The 18840-nt window shown below is 41.3% G+C and overlaps 1 protein-coding gene across 1 annotated transcript in view; it reads right to left on the bottom strand.

Annotated features, from left to right (window-relative positions):
- The window catches only part of TASOR2 (transcription activation suppressor family member 2), a gene marked incomplete at both ends in the record, with an annotated part of 65111 nt that extends 52529 nt beyond the window's left edge, over positions 1-12582 (bottom strand). The window contains 1 exon segment of the mRNA XM_084254020.1: positions 12522-12582. Within this exon segment, the coding sequence (XP_084110146.1) occupies positions 12522-12582 (61 nt within the window).
- Between the last annotated feature and the right edge of the window lie 6258 nt (positions 12583-18840).

Raw genomic sequence — 18840 nt, forward strand, 5'->3', positions numbered from 1 at the left:
GTGGCTGGGGTCCCATGAGGGTGTGGGATCCTTCAATAAAGGATAGCAAACAGGAAAAAAAAATGTTGATGTGGTATATATATGCAGTAGAATATTAATCGGTTATAAAAAGGTGAGGTTGCCCTTTATGACAACAAGGATAGAACTGGAGATTATGCTAAGTAACTCAGGAGAAAGACAAGCACCACACAACTGCACAAATATGTGGAATACAAGGGTTAAAAAAAAAAGAAACTGAAAAATACTAAACCAAAACAAACTCTAAAAATATGGGAGGGAGAGTTGGGAAAAAATGACGGAGCCCAAGGGTCTACAGTAAAGGACTATGAGTATTTTAATGGTGGGGGTGGTGTGATGACAGACATCTGATTAGGTGTGAACCTATTCTCCTAAACCTCCCAGGAGACTTCTTCATCTTTATTATCAAATTCCTGTATTGATTTTTTTTAAAGATTTATTTATTAGGGCCTCCCCGGTGGCGCAGCGGTTGAGCGCCGGGTTGCGAGCCTCTGCAGCGCCGGTTCGATCCCCGGCTGCTCCCCGGCCACCAGAGGAGTGTCCCACATGGCGCGCAGACCTCTCCTGCAGCCCGCTGCTCCCCTCAGCAGTGTACCTCGGTCCTTCTGCCTGCTCTGCTCCCCGCTCTGGCTCTGGTGAATTCTTTCACCCTCCCGCGCTTCTGACTGTACCCAGTGCTTGTATAAATCAACCAATCAATCAACCAATCAATAAATCTTAAAAAAAAAAAAGGAAGTTATCACAACCTTCAAATAAATTAAAAAAAAAAGATTTATTTATTAATACAAAAACCAGGGTACATGCCAGATGCAAGGGAGGGCGAGAGGATTCACCAAAGACAGAGTGGGGAACAGAACAGGCAGACTGACGAAATACACTGCTGAGGGGAGCAGCGGGCGCAACAGGAGAGGTCTACTTGCCATGTGGGTTGGTCCAAGGCCAGCAGGGATTGAACTGGTGCTGCAGAGGCTGCAGAGAGCTTAACAGCGCTTCGCTCAACCGCCTACGCCACCAGGGGAGGCCCTTCCTGTATTGATTTTTAAAAATTTTCTGCTCTGTCTTGTTTTCTGAACAATTTCTTTGAAAAAAAAAAACTACCTTTTCTTTTCTCATGGATGTATTATCTTTCCTTTTCTAAAGATATTATAGTTTGATCTTAGGCATTTTCCCTTGTTATCTGCAGAAAATCTAAGTACAGGTCTGACACACCAAATGAATGATACCTGGCTATCCATTTATGATGGTAAGCACTTGAAAGCTGCAGGAAATTTGGTATGTGAACAGTGTTTCTTGATCAGCAGCCCTCTTTAGGGGTGATTTGGTGATGTAGCTATTTAATCAAGTGAAATCAGTTTTTTGTCATGGGTTGGTCAAGTCCCAGAAATGGATTCTTTATTATCTTAAAGAGGTACCAGTTTGAGTAATAGCGCTGGTAGCCATGCAGATGACAGATCTGGGTTTCACTGTTTAGTAAGTCAACTTCCACTTAATCTTCCTTTCCATTTAGTTGTCTATCTCAGATGCGTAGAGCCTCTATGCCTAGTTAATGTCTTCTGAGGGTCTTCAGACCCTCAGTCGTCTGTCAGAGTGAAGACAAGCAGTTGTCTGAAGTAGTTGTATGGTGCAGGAAAGGGGAACCAGGCAACAAAATTCATCATAAAAACCATCAAGCAACCCTTCTATTTCCACCATAGTCTGTACTACTGTCTAGAGAAGTACTTGGTAACTCCAACTCTGCAATGGAAATCAGCAGGTTTTTATTGGTTTTACCTTTCTTCAACTTTTAGCATTCTCTAATACATTGAGTTATTTCTTACTTGCCCATCTCCTTTCTACTTTCCCAAATATTGATTATACCTCTCCTCTCATTCTCTTCATCTTTGTGGCTTTATATTCTTATTCTTTTAGAATAATCATAGTGGGATTTCCAGAAGAGTGACTGAACATGTTAAACTAGAAGTGTGTACTCGAAGTCTTAAATTCTTCAATTAAAAATTGTGAAATATTACCACGTACTATGGTGGCTCCTTACTTAGGTATTTACTATAAACCTAGTTACAAATCAAATCTTCCATATATATTTGATTAATTTTAAAACAATTAACTTTTGGTGCTACATACTCAATAACCATTTACTCAAAAACAAAATGCACAAACTAAAGTATAATAGATCTTCACAATGTCAAAGCACTCTGCTCTTTTCTTTCAGAGAACTTATGATTTATAATTACTTATCTATAATTACTTCACTTCTATTTCATAATAAACCATGCCCTATGAAGATAGGGCCCATTTCTGCTTGTTTGATCTTTGATTACCTACCATCCAACCAATAACTGGCATAGTGGGTGTTTCATAAATATGTATTTGGCAACTGAATGAAAGAATAAATATTTATAACATTTAATCTATTCCAACACTCAGAAGAAAAAATAGAGTTGGCCAGTTCTTTTTTTTTACCAAATCTTAAGCTAATGCATATAAAAAAGGAATCTATAGATCTCTTATTAATAGACACTAAGGTCCTATTACATGTGCATTAACAAAGAAAATCCATCAAGATACTAAAATAACAAAAATCAATTAAGGTTTTTTCTAGGAATGCAAGAAGTGATTTAATAAGAAATTAATAAATTGAACTTAATATATTAATAGATCAAAGAAAAAGCAAAGAGGGGCTAGATTCCTGGGGTGTGGGGTTGAGATAGGAAAGCCATATTGTCAAACACTCAAAAGAAGTCACTACACAGTTCTTCCCTAAAAGATGCCTTATAACATGTAAATTTGTTACTGCACAGTGCTTTTTACCTTTTATATGCTATAGTTCTTGCCATGTTTAATCTAAAAAACAAATTAAGATGCTTCCAAATAAAAGAAAGCTGTTTATTTAACAGTAAGGAAAAATATTCTACAAGAGGCATGCTGTGTGCATATGTTCATATAGTCTTAAAGGAATCCAAACCACAATTTAACAAATGGTCTTGTTATAGGGCAACCTTTTATACCACACCTGGCTGCTTAACCCCACCCTCAGGTCCCAGCCACCTTCCCTTTGGTGGTGATGGGATTTGGAGTTCCCAGTGTTTTTTGGCTTTGGTCTGGAATGGGGGGTGGAGTCTACAAAGCCTGTATGGAATTAGCTTTAGGACATCCTTTTCCCCCTAACAGTCTTTTTTGCATAACAGTGACCAATACCTGATATTTTTCTTATTTGATTGTCCACCTCAATTACTAGCTTCATGAATACAAAGAAATTTTTCTTGTCAATGCTCTATCCCCTATGCCCACAACAGCACTTAGATTAAAGTTTCAATAAACATTCAATGGCTTCTCAAAACACACTGTACTCTCCCTGCCATGGCCATGTAAAATATGGCCTCTGCTACCTTTTACATCTCATTCTCCCCTTCCCCTGAATTACTGATAAGTTCCAGCCAAGCTGATCTTTCAGTTTCCAGTTCTTTTCTCTTCCCTGGCCTTGGCACATGCTGTTATTTCTGACTGCTTTCCTCAGTTCTGCCCAGGGCTTAGCTCCTTCTCTCCCTTTAGTGAAATCAATGTATTGCCTTAGAGGTATCTTTTCTAACCATCCCAAAGCAGAGCTGCTTTCTTTAAAGCACTCATAATATTGCCATTTTTTTTTAAATTTACTTTTTCTACTTTCCCCATTAGAATGTAAAGTCCTCATAGTCCTTGACACCAAAACCCCCAGTGTCCAGCAGAGCTCCCAACACCACAGTAAATTCTCATACTCCTGCTTGACATTTTACTGCTTGATGTATGTAGGGTAAATGATTTTCAGGCTTTTCTGTCCTCCTACCATTAGGATTGCACGCCTGATGGTGGGCACCAGCATTTGTTACATTGTTATAAGTTGTGTTGTTTACTTCTATGCACCCTACTGTAGTACTGAGATATTAGTGTAGAGAAGCAGACGCAGGAGACCAACGGGAGAGAACCAGGAGGGAGAAGGGGAAAAAGAACGCCAGAGAAGCCCAGAGTGAAAACTTGCCAGGGTTCCCAGGCCTCCTGCCCCTCCACCCCACCCCCACCCCTGCCTGCCGTGTACCTCGTTGCTGTGCTACATGTAAAAGCTCAATAAAAGCCGGATAAAGCCACTGAGGGCTCCAGGACTCCTCCTTTACCCCGTCTGCATAGAATCATACAGATCTTGCCCTGTGCCCACCCTGCCCCTACAATGTATTAAATGAAACTTTAAATAAGTATAAATGTAATCTGAGGGGAAGTATAGCCATTTTCATTTTGGAAAAAACAGATTTCCCAGAGTCCTGAGTAGCAGCAAGTTATTTTTTTACATGAAGAAAAAGTAGAGAAAACAAATGGAAGCAGCAGTCACCCTAAGTCAAAACAATGACAGATTCATAAAACAAAGCAGCCCTATTAAAATACTACAGAATGAGAAATTATGATTTTCATTAAAAAATTTAAAATACATGGAAGTTTTTCAATGTATAAAGTTTAAGTGTTTTCATCAAGACAATCATGCACTAACAGAATAAAAACTAAGTGTAAATCCATTAGGGAGACATTTCAAAATGTCTACACACAGAGAAACACACACACATAGGACATTCCCACAGCCATACTCACGTAATCCAAAAGGCACTCTAACCTACAAACTGCGGGTCAATACCTGGCTCAGTGGCCCCACTGAAGTTTCACTCCCTAAATCCCCCATGGAACACCTAATCATCCCTTCTCCCAGACGCCTCTGCATCCAGTGCGCCAGTTGGCAGCCTAGCAACTCACTGGCCCGGGTGGGTCTAGCCCAACACAAAAGTCTCCCAGGCATCGGCAGCAGCCCGGAGGACAGGGGTCTGGGGGCTGGCCCCTGCTCCTCACCTCATGCTGTACGGGGAAGGCGGTTTGTTTCTGCCCAGGAGGCCCCTTCAGCTCCCTTAGGTCAGGGAAAGCCAGTGCGTTAACCCAAGCGGCACGCGCCCGTGCCTTTTCAACGAGTGCACCGACCACGAGATAGCTGCACACGGGTCGCTGCCCTGAGAGACAGACCAGGGCGCCGTGGATCGCGGGAAGGGCACTCTGGACCTCTGGCTGGGGAAGCAAGCAAAGGGCTTCAGTCGCCAATAGAAGCCAGGTGGACGGTTTTATTTTACAGTGATAATTTCAATTTCCAGAGGGACTTGCCTGCAGGCAACCTGTGAAGATGTTGGCTTGCAATCCCAAATGTAATCTGAATCCATGTCTTCACTACAGTGACCCCCAAGTTATTCATAATCATTGCCCCTATACTTTAGATGTCTGTATAAAGTAAATGACCTTTGTTCTGGCTCCTCATTGAACTGGGTTAACTATTCTGTGCTTTAGCATTAAATTGTCAGCCTGGAATGAGACTGCTGCATTAAACACATAACTATTTATTAAAAATATATATATATTTATTAAAAATATATTGGTCAGTAGGATTTTCTTACAAGAAAATCCTAAGAATAAACTTCTCTAAGGGACAATTTAAGATCCACTTTTGATTATTACATGACAAAGAAAAAGTGACTTAAGCCAGGCCAAAAGTGATTTTTTTCTTTTAATTGATAACACCCCTAGATAAATGCCACCCCAAACGCCTGGGCAAAAAATAGATCTGTTCACAAGGTGAAGAGGTGCCTCAACTGGTCAGATCAGGCAAGTTTAGGTCGTAAATAATCTTTCAACTAATGAGGGAACAGGTATAAATGCAAGATTCTAAAAAGGTTCTATTTCATCATGCCAAGGAGGGTTGTAAAACGGACTATATTTGCATGGGATTTAGTTTCTTCAATTAATCATTACTAAAATCTTATTAAGAGAAAATAAAATACATCCCAGGCACATTTCTTATGATAAAGGTAGTAATTAAAAAGACGTCAAACTTAAAAACATAAAGAACAACTAAGTTTATCAGCAAAAGCAAAAGCAGATTCTTTAAAAACACAACGTAGATAATCTTGTAGCAAATATAACTAAGGAGAAAAGAAAAATTAGCTATTGGGAACAAAAAGGAAGGTGTAACCACAAATAATAGAGAAAAGATTCCTAAAGTTATGAATCATCATACACAATTTATACCAATAAATTGGAAAGTCATAAATACAATTTACCAACATTGGTTTAATGGAGGAAACATGAACAAACAATGACACATGGAAGCATTCTAGTCCTATCCCTTCTCAAGAAAGACCAGTTCAAGATACTCATCAGTAAGTTTTATTTTTCACTTCTCAGTTAATCAAAAACCTACAAGTTCAGGGCCTCCTAGGTGGCGCAGGGGTCAGTCTCAGTGCTATCAAGCTATCACCAACCACTGTTGACAGGAGTTCCGTCCCAGGCTAGGGAGCTAACCCAGCTAAGGGCGCAGTAGACCTCTCCTGTGTTACCCGCTGCTCCCCTCAGCAGTGTATTTCAATAGATCTGCCTGTTCTGCTCCCCCCTTATTTCTGGTGAATCCTCTCACACCCTCCATCCCCTGCACCTCTGGCCTGGACCCCAGTTCTTATATACATAAATAAATAAAAACAAAAAGACAAAATATATGAACAGTTAATAGAAACAAAAAGGGGGGAGGGAGGCCTTTAAACATATGTGAAGACGCTCAAGTTCAGTTAAAGTTAAATATAAGTTTAAAATAGAGATACCACTTTTCACTATGAAACCATGCAAATCCCTCTGACGGAAAACAGTCCCCCTAGTCTAACTGCACCTAAGGGTGCAAAATCTTTTCAAAGAAAAGCACTTGGCAGTATTTATCAAAACTTCAAAAGCATTTATCTTTCAATCCAGTAATCACAGTTCTGGAAGGTATACATACAGAAATACCTTTTCTGATACTACAAATAGTTATCCTAAGCACCATTGTTTTTAACATCAGGACTACAAATAATTCTACTACAGACTAATTAAAAAAAAAAAAAAAAAACAAAAACCAAAAAACAGTTCACTCACAAAATGGAAAATTTATAGAAAGAACATCCCATATATTGATTTGTGAAGATTTCCAGCACTGAAGAAATTAGAATAAGAAGGAATATAAAAATATGTATTGGGGAATACACTGGATACAGAGATTTTTTTCAAGTTATACCTCTATTTTTTAATTGTTTCAATAAATGATTCTAATAATTTAAGCAATAGGAAGAGTTAATCAAAAGAGTATATCACATATTGGGGAAACAACTGGATAGGTACAGAGGAAAAATTCTTTTCAATGTTCACCTTCCCATATGCTTTAAACACCCAATAGAAAAAGTGCAAAAAAAAAAAGACTAAATATTATACAGGAAACATTCAACTGGCAAATAACATATGAAAAGATTCAAGAGTGTCAATTTCTTTAATCAGAGAAATGCAGTTTAAAAAACCAGTATCATTTCACATTATCAAAATGGCAAAAATTAGAGTTGGACAATGCCATATTGTCAGGAGGTAGAGAGGGTAGTTTCCGTTTACTACTGGTAAAGTATAAATCAGAATTACCATTTGGGAAGTTATTATCTAATGAAATTCAACATGTACATATAATTCCAATGGATCCAAAAGTATTGTAGATACACACTTGGAGACATGAACAAGAACCTTTAAGGCACTAATTATAACAGCCCTATGCTGGAAAAACACTAGACACCCCCACTTTAACGATACTAATTCACACTATAAATGCCATCACATAGTAAACACATTATAATGTGAACCCAATAATATACTGATAGTGCAATTTATTCTAAAATGTCCTAACTTGAAAATTTTGGCACATTAACTAAATTAATGATTTACTGAGACAATAAAACAAAAATAGTGAATTTCATTTATTGACATTAAAAAGATTAAAAATAAGTAACACAAAATTGGAAAAAGTTATTTCAAATCACTTAATATTTGTTAAAGGAGTGGGTGGGAAAAACCAAATTCTCACTACAATTCACTAACTTTATTACCGTCATTGTACTTTTTATAATCTCATTCCAACTGAAATTTTCGATTCTATTTATATGCTCTTTAGGACCTATAGTTACAGTTTAGTATATCTTTTATGTAATTCATCAACTACTTATATGAAAGGACACATAAAGACAAAAAACCAAAACATTTCCATGCTTCAAAAAAAAAAAAAAAAAAAACAACATGGATTCCTGTGACAAAGGACTGTCAAGCCAATAAATATGCCATAATTGGCTCATATGCTAATAGTCCAATGCCCAACTGACATGGTATAACTGCCAGCAATGCTAATGTGAATATTAAATGTAAAGTGATTTATATTTTGATAGGATAAATTCACTGTAAAGTGATCTGTTCATTAAGTGAACCATTGTACAGAAGGGGTCTACCATAACTTACCTTCATAAAAAAGTAAAGTATATACATAATTTGTTCTTATAGACCATTATAGTAAATGAAAGTAAATATAGCAGTGTTCTCAAAGTGGTAATGATTCTAATGTGTGATTTTAAAAAAACACTGAAATGTCTCATCACTTGAGAGATCTAACATAAGTATTTCAGTGAACAAGTATCTTTCACATGAGCAACATGCATAGATGAAAGTGTCCTTCAAAATGTAAGATTTTTAATGTCACAGAGTATGAGATGTTCAAAGACATGGTCTTCAAATTCCACACTGCAGTTAACCTTTAAGAAATTATTAGGTTCTGGGGCCTCCCTGGTGGTGCATGGGTTAAGGACAGCACTATCAAGCTATTTCGCCAGCCACAGCTTCATGGGTTCAAGCCCCAGCCAGGGAGGTGACCCACATGGCACAGCGACCTTTCCTGTCTCACCCATTGCTTCCCCCAGCAGTGTATTTCAGTCAATCTAGCTGTTCTGTTCCCCACTGTCTCTGGTGAATCCTCTCCCCCCCCCCACCCCATTTCTTGTATGCATAAATAAATAAATAAATCTTAAAAAACTATTAGGTCTCACTAGTATCAAAAAAACATACAGGCTTAAAGAGTATTAAAATATTTCCTCTTTTTCTAACTACAGCTGAGTGAAGCAGGATTTTGTTCAGATACTTCAACCAAAACATGTTGCAACAGACTGAATGCATAGACTTCAGTCATAAAGATATTTGCAAAAATATAAAACTGTGCCACTCGTGTCAGTTTAATGAAAAAAAAAAATGTTGTTTATGCTACGATGTAATATGTCTATTATTTTTAGAGGTACCAATAATATAAATGTTGTATATGTTATAATAAGCATATTAGTTTATATTGATTTATTGATATACATATAAATACATCAAGATATGAAATCTATATATTTAAATTGGTTTTAATTTTTTTAAGATGTATTTATTTATGCATTTAAAAACTGGGGTACAGGGCCTCCCCAGTGGCGCAGCGGTTGAGTGCTGGGTTGCGAAGCTGCCCGCAGCCTCTGCAGCACCTGTTCGATCCCCGACCACCAGATACATCTTAATTTTTTTAAGATGTATTTATTTATGCATTTAAAAACTGGGGTACAGGGCCTCCCCAGTGGCGCAGCGGTTGAGTGCTGGGTTGCGAAGCTGCCCGCAGCCTCTGCAGCACCTGTTCGATCCCCGACCACCAGGCGAGGGTCCCACATGGCGTGCAGACCTCTCCTGCCGCCCACTGCTCCCCTCAGCAGTGTACTTCCTCAGTCTGCCTGTTTTCTTCTCTGCTCTGGCTCTGGTAAAGTCTCTCACCCTCACGCGCTTCTGACTGCATCCAGGGCTTGTATAAATAAATAAATCTTTAAAAAAAAAACAGACAAAAAAAAACTGGGGTACAGGCCACAGGTGTGAGGGGTGAGAGAATTCACCATAGAGAGTGGGGAGCAGAAGAGGCGGACTGATTGAAATACACTGCTGAGGGGAGCAGTGGACGAGACTGGAGAGGTCTAATGAGCCATGTGGGTTATCTCCCTGGCCGGAAATCAAACTCAAGCTGCAGCTGCAGTAGCTTCGGACTGCTTCATAGTGCTGAGGCTTAATCCCTCGAGCCACCAGGAAGGCCTCCTTAAATTGGTTTTAATATGTAATTTGACAAAATCCACATAAACAACAGAGCTCCTGAGTCCTCAGTCTTCAAAAGTGTAAGGGAATCCTGAGAATGAAAAGTTTATGAATTACTAAACTACAGGCACATGCTTCAACATGGATGAATCTCAGAAAATAATACTTAACAAAAGGAATTCACAGAATATACTATATGAGTCTATTTAAATAAACTTCAAAAATAGGTAAAAGTAACAATATGTTGGTTATGGACACATACGAAAACTGTAAAGAAAGGCAAGGAAATAACAAAATTCATGGTGATGGGAGTGGCTAACAGTTTGCTTCTGGACAAAAGCACACAAATGGCGTACATACAAATGACTTATGTGGTGTTCTATTAAGCTGGGTCCACAAATAAACTTTTAAAACAGAAAACAGTGCATATAAATGGTTCATTTCACAACAAAAATTTTAAAAGAAGAAACAGGGAGACATACCTATTCTCCTAGAAGGAAAAACTCAAAAGAATGTATCTTCTCAAATTAATCTATAAATTCAATGCAATCACAAACAATATCCCAACAAGATTTTCTATAGAACTTGAAAAGATGATTCTAAATTTCATCTGGAAGAAAAATGCAAAAGAAGAGCCCAAAGCTTTTTTCAAAAGAAAGCACCAGAATATATATCAAAACTACAATAGTTAAAACAGTGTGATAACAGCTATATGGGTAAAAAAAAAATTAAGCTTCAGAGGTCAATTAAAAAAAAAAAAAGTAAAGGATATGCAAGACCTGACTGAAGTTGTTTAAAATTTCTCATTAACCACAGAAATGAAATGTCATTTTCAACTATGAGAAAATTAGTAAAATATTAAGAAAATACTGTTACCATCCAGTGTTGGCTGGCAGAGAGGTAAACACTTTTTCAGAGAGTGACTATAAAAGAGTAGAAACATTTTAGAGTAATTTAACAGCATTATTATCCATTCTCATAAGGAATGATTCTACAGAAATACTATCGTGAGCACGGGGAAGCATTGTTTATAACGGCAAAAAAGGTAACCACAATGGCATTGTTAGGTCTAGGGCAAAACTTGAAAATAACAAACATCCACCAACAAAGAAATGACTCATTTGATAAATAGATGCCATATCGATTTACTTATACTAAGTAGATATGATACTGCATTTATTTAACAAACATTGTCTCAGGCAAGCTTTTCAGATACTCAGAGGATTTTAATTCATTTGAACAACTATGTTTGGAATACAGGACATGCTCATGATACATCTTTTTAGAGAATTGATTACATTTGGGCAGATGTCCTGAAAACAAAATTTTACACACAAGTCTTTCTTAAAGTAATTATGTACAAACACTGTCACTTTTTATTCTTCTCTAGCCTGGCTTATTAATGATGTACTGAATAGATTGTACAAATCTATCCAGTTCTAGAAGGCAGTTTTTCAACAGAAAAGTATTAGGCTATTTCGGGATATCCGCATGGTTGGTTATAAACCACACCGTCTCCTTTTCTAATGCATTTTCAGAGGAACAAAGTGGGACCCATGATCATAATGTTACTACATACACACCATAATTTTGTACATCACTTATGTTTAAAATATATTTTCATAAGTCTCATGATAATTCTACCTTACAGAGAAAAAAGAGGGGTGAGAGGTGTACTTAAAATTTTTGGACTTCAATTAGACAAGGAGTGATTAAAGGAAATGAGGATTTTTCAAAGTATCGTCCTCAAATTCTGGGGTTAATCTGCCATCTTCTCAGCCAAAATGATGCTCAGTGACACCTTCAGACAAATTGTTGGGCTGCATAGAGCAACCTATTATATTTCTTATTCTCTGCTAAATAACCCTCCCTATGGATGGAACTTTTCCTTTTATATCTACTTAAAAAAAATACAAAAATCACGCACTGTCTGAAGTCTCTACAGAAAGAAACGAGGTGCAGACTTCATTAAGAACCCTTAGAAAGCTTTCCTAGTCAGCCCAAACCAAATGAGCAAACCTTGAGGGAAGTATATTATGTTCATGAGCATGAAGCTGTCCGACAGGCAACTCAAAGGAAATGCTTAAGCCGAGATTTTATGCCTCAAAAGAGGAGACATGAATTCAGAAGCTCGACCTGAATTTGTAACAGAACTTTTTGTATACAAGATCCACGTGTTCGCAATATTGAGCATGGCAACCGGTGCGAATATAAAAAGCAATATAAAAAGCAGCAAGGCAAAAAACGATTCTGAAAACCCCCAAGCCCACCCACCCCCGCTCACCCCTGAGCGGGACAAACAGGCAAGAAGGTGCTAATCATTCCTCATCCAAGAAGAGCATGCAAAGCCACCAGAATGGAAAAAGAAATTAAGTTGCAACAGCGAAGCCCCCAAAGCAATCCAGCAAGTCCAAGCAACAACGTCGTGCACTTAAATCATGGAAGGCTGGAGCTCCTCCTTCCTTCCTCCGGGCGTCTACAAAGGTGCCAGCCGGGCGCCCACACCGAAGTTTTACCTGTCCCTTGTGCTGCCGCGGCCCCCGACGACTTGACATAATTGTGCAATTCCGTCCACATGTTCCCGCCGCCGTCCGCTCCTCCAACACCTGCTCTTCCCTTCTCTGTCCCTCGTGGCCAAAAGTGCGAGATGTTCGTCTCCGCCTCCTTCAGAGCCAGGGGAGGGGGCCCCTGGGCCGCTTCTTCTTTTGGGGAGCCCCCCTATCCACCCCGTCTCCCGTGGGCGCCACCACCTCCCGCTGACACTGGCTAGTCCGAGGCGCGCCGGACCCTCCACGTCGCAGCCCGTCCTTCCTCTCCGCCCTTGTGTCAGCGGCGCGGGGAGCGCGGCCGGGTCTCGAGGGGCGGCACCGAGGCGCCGGCGGGCGGGACGTGGGCCCGGCGTCCAGGCTCGGAGCCCGCAGGACCCGCCGCGCGCGTCGGCCTAGCGTTACTGCTCTTCAGAGCGTCGTCGGACAGGACCCGCCCCGAGATGCCCCGCGCTCGCAGGGAACATGTCGACTTTCACAGAGACGGGCGCTGGAAACCGGAAGTAAAACCCCGCGACCGCAGGAAGCGAGGAGTGGAAAAAAAAAAAGAGAAAGCGAAAACGGAACTGTGGCTTCCCCTAGGAGGCAGGAGCCAATCACAGAGGAGAAGCCGACGCGCAGGCGTGGATTTCAGCGGGAATCCACGCGGCGCTCTCCTCCTTTCTGCGCAGGCGCAATGACGCAGGACGCCACGGCGTTGGGCAGCGGAGTCCGGCGCTTGCGGCAGCTCGGGGACCGGAAGTCCCCCAAAGCCGAAGCGTTGCCGGATACGGAAAATACGCAGGGGCTGACGCGGAAGGTCCCGCCATGACGGGCTTGGTAGTGCAGCAGGGGCTTCCTCTGTAGTATGGAGAATGTGCATTTCCTTGCCTCTGGCCCTGCACCCAAGGCGATGACACTCTTTTTTAAATCCCAAATGCGACATTTCCGAAAACCCGTGATTTTAATGAATGTTAAATCCATGTAACCATCACCTGCGTGCTAATTTCATGGGAAAACAACGCTGCAATTTTGCGTTATGTGCAGAGCACCTAGATGTCCACAAGCAGAATTAATCTGACCAGAGATGTTAAGTACTACAGACACGAACCAGGCTCATGTGCTGTGTCATGGGAATGTGAAGAGATTTGCTCATCCAATGCTAACTTACTGTTGCTCTAGCTAAATGCTGTGTTAGGCACTGGCATTACAGACCTGAATGAACTGGGAAAGGACTTTGTACATAACTTACAGAGGTGGATAACAAACAGTAACAAGCCATTGCCAGAACAAAAAGGAAATTGCACATAACTGTGCTGTGAAAACAAGCTGCAAGTGTCAGAGGATGGCCTTAGGAGGCGAGGGGCCGAAGAGGTACGTACAATGTCTAAGTGAATAAGTAACATTTGAGTTCAAAACTGAATAGGGAAACCTTAACTAAAATTGGAGTCGGGAAGGACTATAGAGGGATCTGTTATAACTCACAATCCTTTGCGTGCACTTGTCTTCATTGCATGCCAAAGAGGAATACCCTTTCATTACCAAACGGGGAAGTCATCTACAGCTCCAAGAAAGCTGATTCTGCACAGCTACATTTTTTGGGTTTGTTTGTTTGTTTTTAAAGATTTATGTATTTATGCATACAAGAACTGGGGTGTGGCTGTTGGGGGGGGAGGAGACAGGGAGTGAGAGGATTCACCAGAGATAGAGCAGGGAGCAGAACAGGCAGACTGACTGAAATACACTGCTGAGGGGAGCAGTGGGCCAGTCAGGAGAGGTCTGCTGCGCCATGTGGGTCACCTCCCTGGCCAGGGGTTGAACTCATGGATAGCTTCATACTGCTGCAACTTAACCCCTAGCACTACCAGGGAGGCCCTGTGCAGCTACAGTTTTAACAAGGAAAAGTGACTGCAACCGAGCCAATGAGAAGTCATAGCCACCTTGAACTCTCATACATTGACCTTTCATTCAGAACAGCCCCTTCTCTCTCCCTCCTTTCTTCTATGTTAAGCAAGCTCTCTTCATCTATCCAGCAAATCAGTCTTTCAAAAAGTAAGTTAGGAGAATAAGTGACATTTGAATTCAAAACTCAATTTTATTCTGCCTTTCCCCCCAAATATTGGTTTTTGTTCCTTTTGTGCCACTCTTGATTTGATAGTTTCTTCCAGAAATGAGTAATAAAGAACTTTTTAAGACAACAAATGAGGGTACATTTTATTGTCTGCACTATTCATGCTGAGACTGTTTCCCTCAGTCTATTCGCATTCAGTGCCTGAGCACACTGGAGGTTCTCCTGTTGAGCTAGACCTGTCCAGTGCAGGATTCCTTTAAGGAAATCTTCGCTTGCAAGTTCTACATCAGCCTTGTTGATGCTTTCTTAGAAATTTGCAGTAGTCTGAGACTCCCGTGCCCAATTCTGCCTCCCCCTTTTCTAGTCACAAATACCAAATCTGCATCACCATGTGATGACTCTCCCCACTAACTCCTATTTCTCCCTTCATTGTCCCTCACATGCATTTCCCCTAATAAATCTCTGTATTTCTACTTTTTGCAAAAGAACCAGTACTGGCCTCCATGGTGGTGCAGGGGTTAAAGTCTCAGGGTTACTGCCAGCTACTACAGCATGAGTTTGATCCCTGGCCATGGGTGTGTTAGGGGGAAAAGGATGTCCTAAATCTAATTCCATACAGGCTTTGTGGACTCCACCCCCACCCCAGGCCAAAGCCAAAGACACTGGGAACTCCAAATCCCATCACCACCAAAGGGAAGGTGGCTGGGACCTGAGGGTGGGGTTAAGCAGCCAGGTTGGTATAAAGCCAGACACGTGGGCTTTGACTCTCCACCAGCTCGCAGTGTCCGGCCAGCTCAGAGAGTGCATTTTGGGTTTCCAGGTCGTCGGATTGGGTAGGACGCATTAAAGACTTTATTTCCCTATTTTCTCCCTGAATTGTACATTTTCCTTATTTCCTTTTCCCTTGTAAATAAACCTTTTATTAACCTTTTGTGTATGCCTGTAGTGGAGTATTCATAAGTCCCTTGTAAGCGCACGGGTGAGGACCCACAGCCAGGCAACCCATTCAATATCGGGGCTGCTTATAACAGGTGCAGCAGACCTCTCCTGTCTTGCCCAGTGCAGCCTTCAGCAGTGTATTTAAGTAGATCCCCCTGTTCTGCTCCCCACCCTGTTTCTGGTGAATCCTCTCACCCCTGCCCACCCACACTTCTGGCCTAGACCCCAGTTCTTATATGCCTAAGTAAATAAGATACATCTTTAAATAAATAGAGAAATGAACCAGTACTGATTCAAGTAATGCTAAGAATGGACCAAGAAAAAAGTTAGATGGGGCTTGGGGATTGAGTCACTTACTCTCCAGGTGGCAAGAAGGAACACATTGCAAGTGAAATTTCAAGTACAGAGCAGTCCCTGGCACACAGTGGTTATGACTCAGTTGGTGAAGATACATCATCAGTGGTAACCTAGGAAATGAGATTACTCTGCAGAGCTCATAGTAGAAGAGGTGTTCACAAAGGGTCACAATTACTCTGATAACAGGCAAAGCTGGAGTGGCAGGCCAAGGGCATTTGTCTCTTAAGGAGTTGTGAAGAAGGTAAATAGGACACCATGTGCAGAGGCAAAATACATCAACAGCTAATGAATATTCTAATTAACATCTATAGCCAGAAGGGAAGAGAGAGATACTGAGAATTGAGATAGAAGCAGGTATAGCCCCAAGTACTACCATTCCCAATGACCTATTAGGAGATGTTGTGCTTCATATTATCACAGCTCTTGGCCCTGCAGGGCTTGAGATTCTGGCCTCCAAAGGGGTTCACTCATGCCAAGGGACTCAGCATATACCCTTTAAACTGCACACAAAGGCTACTATCAGGAGTCTTTGACTTCTTGCACCTAGAGAGTGGCAGATGAAAAGAGCCTTTATCTTGATGAACAGGAGGTGGTGGGGCTGTTTTTACACATAGGAAGGAATACCTGTGTAAACAGGTGAATGACCTGGCTGTGTCTTGGTCCTCTGTCCCACTTAACTATGATCAAGCATATGCAGCAATTCCAATATTTGAATGTATAAAATATATGATTACTATTGGTCCAAATGTTATAGGGCAGCCCCGATATTGAACGGGTTCCTGGCTGTGGTTCCTCACCCGCGCGCTTACAAGGGACTCCACTACAGGCACACACAATAGGTTAATAAAAAGTTTATTTACAAGGGAAAAGGAAATAAGGAAAATGTACAACTCAGGGAGAAAATAGGGAAATAAAGTCTTTAATGCGTCCTACCCGATCCGCCGACCTGGAAACCCAAAAAGCACTCTCAGAGCTGGCCGGACACTGCGAGCTGGCGGAGAGCCAAAATGGGGGACCCCTCCAAAGCCCACGTGTCTGGCTTTATACCAACCTGGCTGCTTAACCCCACCCTCAGGTCCCAGCCACCTTCCCTTTGGTGGGGATAGGATTTGGAGTTCCCAGTGTCTTTGGCTTTGGCCTGGGGTGGGGGTGGAGTCCACAAAGCCTGTATGGAATTAGCTTTAGGACATCCTTTTCCCCCCTAACACAGATACCTCAAGAATCAAGTTTTGAATCATATCACAAAGACCTGTTGACAATGACAGCTGAGAATGAAGGGAATTTAAAAGGTAATAGAGGAAGAAGAACATGAATTCCAATTGAACTGTGAGACTAACTGCAGAGACAGAGACTAGTTTACCTGACTAAACTTTTTCTAAGTTTCCTGTTGAAAGGCCCTTAGAACCATGGAAGAACTGTTCCCCAAATATGTAAAGGATCTATGTGGAGCAAGAGGTAGATTGTGGTAACAATGGAAGTGATCTCTTTCTGTTGTGGGAAACGGATGTCTTGAACAAACTCCACAGATAAGTTTTATGGACCCCACCCCTACCCCAGACCAAAGAGATGCAAAACACCAAGGACTACAAATCCCATGATGTCATCACTATGGAAGGGAGGATTGCTGGGGACTGAGGGTGGAGTTAAGCAGCCAGGTTTGATATATAACCAGACATGTGGGCCTTTGGGGGGTTTGGTTTTTCGCCCGCTTTCAGAGCGCTATTGGGGTTCCAGCTCAGTGGAACTAGCAGGATGTATTCACCAATTTATCTCTCTTTCTCCCTGAGTTATTCCTTTCTTCATTTCCCCTTTCTGTAAATAAACCCTTTATTAACCGTTTTGTGTGTGCTGCAGTTGAGTCTCATTTGTAAGTCCCTTTTTAAAAATTTATTAATACAAAACTGGGGTACAGGCCAGAGGCACGGGAGGGTGAGAGGATTCACCAGAGACAGAGTGGGGAGTGGAACAGGCAGACAGACTGAAAACACTGCTGAGGGGAGCAGTGGGTGAGACAGGAAAGGTCTGCCTTGCCATGTAGTTATCTCCCCTACTGGCTGGGAATCGAACTGGCGCTTCAGAGGCTGTGGACAGCGTCACAGCACTGCGCTGAACCCACTGCACCACCAGGAAGGCCCACATTATAAGTCCCTTTTAAATGCGTGGGTGAGGACCCACAGTCAGGCCAATTCATTTCATATTGGGGTTGCCCCACACTTGAGGGCATGACTCACAGACTCCACTGCCACCTCCACTGTAACCCACCATGTTTTCTCTAAAATGCTCCCAGATGGTAACTAACCAGTGGCATGCTAGTGATGGCCCGTTCCTGCTTGACTCAGTAAACACTTTTTCTCAGGCAATCTCCAGCAGCCTAGTCAGACCTGAGCTGCCACCTGAGACTCCTTCCATGTATAATTTCCTTAGCGCTCCTCTTTCACAATTGTTAGGATTACGTCTTCATTTATAGTTTCTCCCTACCTACTCTGTGTTCACCCAACTTATTATTCATAGTACAATCTTGTGCATATCTATCTCAGAGTCTGCTTTTGGAGAATCCAAACTGACACAGTCTTCAGTAGACCTTTTGCATCCTGACTAACTCATTTTAGCATTTGCTTCCCAGAGAATCCAACCAGTACATTTGTAGAATTTATTAAAAATGTGAATGCTGGTTCCCACCAGTGGAGTACTTTTCATTTTTTAATTTAGGTAAGGGACCAAGAAACTGATTTTTCTTACTGGCATCTCAAGTGCTTCTGTTGTAGTTGAGATACTAGACACTATCTTGTCTAAAACATTACTCCAAAACCATCAAGATAATATAAGAGCAATTGAAATTCATTTTTATTAAAAAAAATTTCCAGCCAAAAAAACACATGCTTTAATATAAAAAAAGAACGCAATGTTTAAGGGCTAAAAATGAAATGAAAACACTGATGGAGG

This window comes from Talpa europaea, assembly GCF_964194135.1.
Source record: "Talpa europaea genome assembly, chromosome: 14".
Lineage (NCBI taxonomy): Eukaryota > Metazoa > Chordata > Mammalia > Eulipotyphla > Talpidae > Talpa > Talpa europaea.